The following is a 9,382-nucleotide window of genomic DNA, read 5'->3' as shown; positions in this document are numbered from 1 at the left end:
GAGGGTCGGTATTATCCGCTGCTTTACCCGCTCTGCCCTCTCTCTAACAGGGGACGCGGTGCAAGGCGGGTTCCTCTCAGCTGCTAATGATTACATTGGAATGAAACGTCTTAGCGTGTGTAGTAATACTACTACTACTACTAATAATAATAATAATAATAATAATAACACTAACAATAATAATAATAACAATAATAATAGTAATAATAATTATACTGATAATAATCTACTAGGTTGAAGCAAATTGTTTAATAATATTGTGCAACAGAGAGCGTCCCCTGTTCTCTAAATATGTCACCGTGTCAGAGATGTTTGATCAAGAAAATACAAAAAACAAAAGATCTATATTCTGATTTCTCGATAATTTCATTTAGTTTATTAGACAAAATATACGATCTGGACAAATGTCGTCAACGCGCTATTTACACATGTAAATCACTGTATGTACAGACCAGAAGAAAGACAGAAGGAAAAGCCTACCAAACGTCCCAGGGTACAGAGCAGGGAATAACAGGCGCCATTATTTACAACAATAGACGAGATCCTGCCACAGGAGTTTATATCAAATTAGCCATTTGCTCTGAATGCTACGGTGAATTAAGTTATTTCTCATTGTCCTTTTCTGAGTGCGTAAAGTCTTTTTTTCCCCAGGGCAGAATGTCTTGATCAAGCCGAGGAGAGGGCCGTTAGAACCAGCTGCGGGGCTTCTTGCTGAGTCCTGGGGCTGAAAGAGCACAGAGGAGGACGAAGAGAACAATGAAAAGACAGAACCGTTTTTCTATACAATATAATATTATTTTCAAGTAGCCTAGCCACTGGGTCAACATACAGAACATGTCATCTAGGATTCTATATCTCTTCAAGTGTTCCTGTCGACGCGTTTTACCTATATCAGGAACTTGTATTTAAAGCATATCATTTATGACACGAATGATTAATTCCACGTGTGTATAATACATGCCAAACCACACACACAAACAGGCCGTCATTTGAGGATGGTACTGCCAGCAGCGGCCTAGTGCTAACAGTGGGAAGAAAGAGGGTCTGTGTAAATGTTAGCACTCCAGACGGGGAGAAGTCTTCTGCTAGAACGCTCCCCAGGGCCGGGCTGCTCCCCGGGGTCTTTAGGGAAGCCGAGCCCCAGACAGGTCCCGTTTTACGGGGGACTTGATAAGTAGTCAGCCTCCAGAGGGAGGGAATTAGGAGGGGGGTTGGGGGGCTGGAGCCGAAACCCCGTGTCACCCGGGGAAGAACAACTCTTTTTTAGAAGCCAGACCAATCTCTCACATCTGTCCACCAAGAAACCAGTCCCTCCCTATACCTTCTAAGAGCCTAACCACAACAGACAGCAGAATGGCACCATTTTGGAGGAAACCATTTGATATTACAATATTAGAATATCAGTCTTATTGTTATAATTTAGCCCAACTGCATTTAGCCAATCATTCAAACAGCGTCTTACCCATCATGAAGGGGTCTGAATGAGGACTTCAGAGATTGCGTTGGAGGAGAGGCACTTCTTACAACGTTTTCACGGTCTGAAATGAAAAGATTCAACTCATTACAAAATTACCAAAAAATATATTTTATTTTAATTAAATACCTAAGTAATAACATAATGCTTCTGTGTCATTGTTATTATTATTATGATCATTACTATAACAAATCATGTGTGTGTGTGTGTGTGTGTGTGTGTGTGTGTGTGTGTGTGTGTGTGTGTGTGTGTGTGTGTGTGTGTGAGTAGACATTTTAGTCGTTTTAAAAGCACTTTTGGACAAAATACAATTGATAGGCTATGCATTTCACATTAACAGTATTTTCTATGATTTTTGCTTCCCAAATATAGAAGTAAATAAAGCTTTGGGCATACGATCATAACTGGTGCAGACCTACCTATGTGCTTGGGGCTGAGTTGTGGCGAGGCTCCAGGCGACACCAACACCGAGGCCTGCTGCTGCTGCAGCTGGGTCTGTAAGTGGAGGTTATGATGATGGTGCTGATTAACTCCTAGAAACGACCGGACATTGAGCAGAGAGTTCTGCCCCAGGAAAGCTCCGTTGGTCCAGTTATGGAACTTGCCTATCTGACAGGTGTATAGTCCGTGAGAGGGCAGGAAGGCTGGGTGTTGCATCTGAGGCGGGGTGTGACCGGTAGGGCCGGAGGGAGAGGTGGACTTGACAGAACTATCAGGACTGGTAGCCGTCTCAGCTAACGACCAGATTTTAGGCTTATTGTTCACTGGGAGCTGAAAACTTCCCTGTCTGTCCGGGGACACAACTCTGGTGTTGCTGTTGCTATCAGAAAGTTCCTTCCCGGAGGAAATTGAGTTCTTAGATTTGTCGAAGGCCTCGTGCTGCAGAGCGAAGGCCCGCCGTTTCTCCAGACTGTCCAGTTCTCGGTTTCGCTCTCTGCCCTCCGGTTTATCATCGTCCTCCTCATTGCTCTGATCTCCATCGTTGTCGTCTATCTTGTCTATATCGATGCTCTCTAGATCGATCTCCTCCTCGTCATCGTTCTTCTCCGCGTCTCCCTCGTTGTCGGAGCCGAAGATGTTTCCATCCTCGTCCTCTTTACTCCTGGCTCCCCACGTCACCTTGTTCTCCTTCTTCAACCTCCTTCTGGCGTTAGCGAACCAGGTGGACACCTGCGTCAGGGTCATCTTAGTAATGATGGCCAACATGATCTTCTCTCCCTTGGTGGGGTAGGGGTTCTTCCTGTGCTCATTGAGCCAGGCCTTCAGCGTGCTGGTACTCTCCCGGGTCGCGTTCTTGGGCCTGGCCGGGTCCCCGTACTGGAACTGACCGTAAGGGTAGAAAGCTGGCGAGGTGTGGGCCGCGAAGCTGCCGGGGTGCACGCCAGGACTATCCTTCAGCTCGTACTGGGAGCCCTGGAAGGATGAACAACGCCACAGGATTGTTTAATATGTTGCTTAGAAACACGTGAATTTCTATAAATGCCTAATACCACGCATATATTTCGACATGAATAGCATTTAAAAATGGGCCTACTCGCTTGGATATCCCTGTAACTCGTTTATGTGAATTACAGTTTGGGATAATGTCCTTCAATAACGTCCAAAAGTTCCGAAAACTATAATACTCATAACTGATGTATTATATTTAAGCCTATATATTTAAGAGTATAGCTATACACACACATATATTCATGATACGTTTTCGCGTTTTAATTACTGAGGTGAGTAGAACTACTTTTAATGCGTTTGACCGAAATGGTGTCAGTTGCCACTGCGGCCTAGTCTGTTCCTATTGTTATTTAAGAAATACTATTTCTGTATCAAATACAGATGGAAGTAAGTTTTGCAATTGTTAAATGAAGTGTATTTTGTAGGCCAGTATAAAATGTCAATGTCAACATGATTGTAAATGATTTATTTGATGCAGAAGGAGCAACTGTGATGTCTGTTAAAGAAGGCCTGCATTCGTGTGACCGGGTGCTGTAGCGATGAACTGCATTCTGTTGTAAAGTATCTGTAAATTGTTATTTTTCCATGTCAGGATATAAACCTTAAAAATATATATTTTAGAAATACGTACGTCTTATCCTCAAATAATTTTCCTCAAAATGAATACAACAAAGTAGAACTATGTTGCGAGACAAAATTATAATATAATGTCTAGGTCATTGTCGAGGCCTGGACTACGTTTTGACGTAATGGTTTTGTTTATATAGCTACTATTTTATCCTAACAGTTAAATGATTTGTGTGCGTGACAAATTCATGCAAAGGCCTTTGTTGTTTCGATTCACCAAAACGAATAGCTGTCTTTAGTGAAATTTCAGAAGCCGAGGACCAATGCTATAATAATTAAAATCAACTAAACTATATAATTTGTGTTACAAGCACCATTATCTAGACCAAAACGCTCTTTTATACTAAATAACTTCTCCCTCAAACCGAACGGCACACCGGTTTTTGGCTCATCTAGATCGAACAACATTTCTTTGAATGCAGCTGGAACAAACTCCCACTTCAAACGACTAATACACTTCCAAAGTAGTTATACGAATAATGAATATTACTCCAATATTTAAGACGTGTAGATAAAAGTTATAGATGCATTGTCATTTCTTATTAACAAACTTTCGGAGAGCGCGAGTATATGCAACTTGCAAAGAAACCGCAGATTGAATAGTTCTCAGCCGTCTTTTCACGTGCTTTTTCCAGGCAAAATAAGTGACACACTTGACGTAAAGCAACCATACAGACCACTATAATACAACACCAGAAGTATAGAAACAGCCCTTACCATTTGAGAGAACAGAGCCAGGTCTGCGCTGCTGTAAGGCAGGAATGCGCTGTAGTTGTGTGCAGTGTAGGGGTTTGCGTACATGCCCAACACCGAGGTGACTGCAGCCGCAGCAGCCGACTGGTTTCCCGCTAACTCAGAGCTCCCTCCCCGGGACGACGGAGTCAGGACCCCCGGGCGATCCCCGCCGTACACCGCTTGGGAGGCACTTAAGTACTGAGGGTAGCCCAACTGGGGGAAAGACATCCTCTCCGCCGAGTCGTATGCCAAAACACGTCGGAACACGAGACCGAAGCGTAAAGAAGTCAAAGAGAAAGTGGCCAGGAAGCACAGCAGCAATAGGTCACAATGGTTCTTCTGCTATTCTTTAAATCTCAGCTGCTCTCTTTCGCTGCAAGACCGTTGGATGTGATCACATCAACAATTGAGCTCCAACTGATGTGCCTGCCCCCAGGTCTCAGCCTGATCTCTCAGATACAATTTGAAGTTTATGCTTTGATTGGCATCCCACTTGAGCTGCAAGCTCCTCCTCGCCGGAGCATGTGGCTAGAGCATTGGCTGGGCCGCTGTCCCAGTGTTGGGAGTATTGTATGTTAAATGTTTAGCATTAACAGTCCATTCACTGAAGCTTTGATTGTTGTATGACAACCTGTCTACACGATTTTACAGCTGTCCAACATAGTGGGATAAAGCACAAGGAGCAGGGAACTTCCTGAATACGTTCAACTGTCATTAACACAGAACAGTACAGGGGGGAAATGGTGGACTTGTTCTATAGGACTTATCAGGACATTTACTCTCTCATTTAGACATTTTGTATGTCTATAGGCTATTTGGGAGTATGCTATTTTATTGAGCTTATTCTATTTTCTATTTGTAATTTATATTATGTTATTATGCTGTCCAATCTCCGAATTGATGAACGTGGAAAATGACATGAGACATGGAACGGGGATGTTGTCGATCATTTAGAATAAAAGCTAAAATCATAAGTTGATTGAAATAACGGTCAGTCGGCCACAGGTACAATTCCCTAAGGCGTTATGATAGTGTGTCATGTCATGGTAGTATTATTATATAGCTTTGGGATGGATGAAGAACAGAAACTTTGTTAGGCTATAGCGAAGTGGATTGACACGTAGTGTCATCTTACGCAAGCTTGTAAATGTTGTCACTAATTGAAATTCAGCTCTGCTGGTGCTTATAGAAAATGCTTAACCTTCATTCTGTTTTTAGCCACCCCACCCCCTTCACGTTCTTTTTGTGTGTGTGCTTGTCTGCGTGTGTGTTGATGGGGGCTTAGTGTTTTCTATCAGACCAACTTAAAGCAGATAGGTAGTTGTTTGTAACAGATAGGTAGTTGTTTGTAACAGATAGGTAGTTGTTTGTAACAGATAGGTAGTTGTTTGTAACAGATAGGTAGTTGTTTGTAACAGATAGGTAGTTGTTTGTAACAGATAGGTAGTTGTTTGTAACAGATAGGTAGTTGTTTGTAACAGATAGGTAGTTGTTTGTAACAGATAGGTAGTTGTTTGTTACAAGATGCAGCCCACTTAGTTATTATTCAGTTGGACCCTAAAAACCAGAAGACAACTGAAACAAACTGTATCACTACTAACAGTTGGGCGTTTTAAATGACATACGTTTCACTGGGCTAATAAGACAATGCATTCATATACATGTTATAATATCTTCAAAGTCTGTAAACAAAGTTTTGAATGTACTTGGACACCACTTTAGAGGAAACTATCAAGTCAAACGGCACTTTGACTACATGTCACTAGCTATGTTTCCATTAACTTGTCCAGTGTATTTTTGTTCGATATTTAGAAAGTTCGCATAGAAAATAGACGCGACAATTTACTGATAGGTGCGTTTCCATGTAACTATTATGTGTCGATAAAAACGGCGGGCCACAATGACGTCACACCTAAAAAAATAAAAAATAAATACTTTTTTTGCAGAACCCTACAGTGTCGAATACACATTTTGTGGTTGAAGTGTTTACATTACACGTTTAGGCAAATGGCGCACTGCTACATTGTCGGCAGCCTGTATGCTTTCCCACCTGTCTGTTTAACATCTCAGAACGGGAAGGTCAGCATTATTAGAATAATACCGTAATTTACTAATATTTGCCATATATTCTAATAATTCACATGTGCCAACGTATCGCCACGGTCCGCACCATGGTGAAACTTACACTCCTGAAGATTTGATATAATTGGAAGGTAAAACTTGCCAGCCAACCAGAAAAGCAAGACGAAGCTGTTCAGGCATTCTTGAAAGTCAGGACAATCATTATCCTGCAAATAAACATGATTTTTTATTGTTGTTTAAAAATATTTTGCAAGCAGTAGATATTTATAATGAAATGCGGAGTGGAGCTTTATAGTTATGCGGTGACATCACGCGCCCCGCGTACCTTAAAAAAGATTCCGCAATCATATTAGACAAACACCGTTTCCGTCATCATTTGCCGCAATAAGGAAAGTTCTTCAAAATAAAATTCCACCCCTGTTGAACGGATGCAAATGTTGTCGATATTTAGAATATGTATCCTATATCTGCAGTTACCATTACACATGTCACAATATTTGTTGTTGTTGGGACATTGCTTTTGTCGCATAAACCTGGGTCAATGTAAACCTGCCTACTGATCAATAGGGACTATAATAGAACTAAAGAGAAAGCCGAATTATCACTCATTTCACAAACATCGTTTTTTTGTGTACACAGATAAATCCATTTTTTTTAAGCTACAAAACTAGGCCTAAATAAGCGCTAGAACAAGTAACGTTGGATAGGCTGTTTAAATCAAAACACTGAAATACAAACAATACATCGTTTTCAATCTCGGAATGCAATAAATATCTGTTGGCCTGCTGATATCGCTAGACGGGCCATCCGTGGTTGTTATTCCATCTGCAGAGGATGACACTTCTGTCGCCCGAACCGAACACTTTCAGAGCACCACGTGGACTCACCTATGTGGGGTCGCTGTTACTCGGTTTGAAACCAACCATCTCGTCTTCGTGGTGCTTGAAAGGGTTGTGTAGATTGAATACTTGGGGACTGAGCCGGAGTCAGCGATATGATCTGCTCCAGATGGCTCAGAGTGGATATTGCAGCGCGATGATCAGTCTGGGATATCTGAGGGCACTGATGGTAATCAGCGGAACACATCAGAAATAGGACGAACGGTGATTGTGATAACCTGCTGGAAATGTGCTGGCGAGAGATGGAGCAGATTGCACGCGGGAATATCTCCTGATGGAGATGACTGAGACGTTGAAAAAATACATTTTAAAATTAAATATATAAAGGGTGAGAATCACTCAAAATAATAAAGAACAATTAGAACACAAATAGTAAATACAGTAGCAGCAATAACCTGGTTATAATTATAATAATAATAATAATTAAATACTAATTTTGTATTTTTTTTTATTAGCAATAAATGTAATCAGAGGACATTATCTAAAACGTTACCTTCACCTTATGCGTTTCAGAGGTATGTTTTAAATTGAGATATTCTCCTCATTCTGTAAAATGTTGTATGACAATGTCTATAATATATCTGCATGTAGTATTACCATGGAAAGTGTATTTAACCTGGTGGAAATGTGACTCTTGGCAAACAATGGCACGTGGTCAGGGCAATAAAGGGTGTTCTCCGTTAACTGATTTATTAGCCTTGTTAAAGTCTCATTACCACTTCGCCGCGCGCGCTCACACCGGGAGAATAGTAGGTTAACACGTTCAGGCGGAAACTGTTTGCCCCTTAATGCTAAAAGCAGCAGCCTCTCTTCCACAGGAATAATAATGTATTCACTCTGGATGCTGTTCCGAGAAACAGATGGACTTCAACCACACACGCATGTCGCATGGTGTCACTCATCGATAATCCCAACCTTATGTGCCACACACACACACACACACACACACACACACACACACACACACACACACACACACACACACACACACACACACACACACACACACACACACACACACACACACACAAAAAAAAACCTAATATATTCTGGGTTTATTCTGTTCATTAGATTCAGAGTAGTCTTCATAGTTTCGCCAACGTTAACTGTTATTAATAAGTTCGTTCACACAAACCTTAATATTTCTTTAAATAAATAAAAACGACATATTTTACTATTTTCTATTTTTTGCTCTACCCTAATCACCGGATCACTACATCTGGTCCTATTTATTTGTAATCGATTTAATTAATTGGATTGAACCTGTCAGAATAACTTTATATATGTATTTTATAGTTGATAAATCAAGGCATCCTTAACCAGCGCAACACACCGTTCTAATGCAGACAGGTACAGTGGTGAGCTCCGCGCTGCGTCACTGTCAGGGGAACCAGTACATTGATGGCAGTCTTTCAGCCAGACTGACATCTCGAACAATCCAACAGGATGAACATGAAAGAGAAGAGTGGGAGTCTCTTCTCTTTAGATTATAGCTCTATGGTCTCCACTCCTAATGCTATTAAAGTCACCTGGACACATCACACAGTCTCTCAGTGGATGGAATCCTCACAGCCTCAGCCCAACACTACACTACACTACACTACACTATACTACACTACACAGTGTTCTCTAGTCAGTTACAGATTAAATCCATGTACCTGAGTTACCCTCATTACTCACTGATTTGGCATGATCAATATTACTATGAGGGAGATTGTCTAGTTATTCATTCAGTTCTGATCTGATTTTAATTTTCGAGGTAAAAAATCCTCAGACAACTAGAAGCATAAATGCTCCAATGCCCTTGTAAACTATACGGTCTGAATCAGTGATCAGAGATCACAGCTCCAATGCCTCTCTATTGACATTGAGTTCTATGGATTCTGTTTGACTTGATCATGTTCAACTTTATTATAACACATCTGTTGATGAGGTGAACTAAAATATACTAAATTAAATATACTCATTCTGTTGATGAGGTGATTTGAAAGATACTAAATGAAATATACTCATTCTGTTGATGAGGTGAACTGAAAGATACTAAATTAAATATACTGATTCTGTTGATGAGGTGAACTGAAAGATACTAAATTAAATATACTCATTCTGTTGATGA

The 9,382-nt window shown here is 41.0% G+C and overlaps 1 protein-coding gene across 1 annotated transcript; it reads right to left on the bottom strand.

The window, feature by feature from the left end:
• Window positions 1-350: 350 nt before the first annotated feature.
• On the bottom strand, window positions 351-4,729 carry LOC139394155 (iroquois-class homeodomain protein irx-1-like). Its single transcript, XM_071142193.1, has 4 exons — window positions 4,268-4,729; window positions 1,894-2,887; window positions 1,463-1,538; window positions 351-724 (listed from the first exon to the last, which is right to left on the bottom strand). Exons 1-4 carry the CDS (start codon window positions 4,511-4,513, stop codon window positions 667-669), a joined length of 1,374 nt encoding a protein of 457 aa, XP_070998294.1. The 5' UTR covers window positions 4,514-4,729; the 3' UTR covers window positions 351-666.
• Window positions 4,730-9,382: the final 4,653 nt, after the last annotated feature.

This window comes from Oncorhynchus clarkii, unplaced genomic scaffold (assembly GCF_045791955.1).
Source record: "Oncorhynchus clarkii lewisi isolate Uvic-CL-2024 unplaced genomic scaffold, UVic_Ocla_1.0 unplaced_contig_1074_pilon_pilon, whole genome shotgun sequence".
Taxonomy (NCBI): Eukaryota; Metazoa; Chordata; class Actinopteri; order Salmoniformes; family Salmonidae; genus Oncorhynchus; species Oncorhynchus clarkii.
Note: the sequence above shows the minus strand (reverse complement) of the source record. Positions and strands in the feature narration are given on the sequence as shown.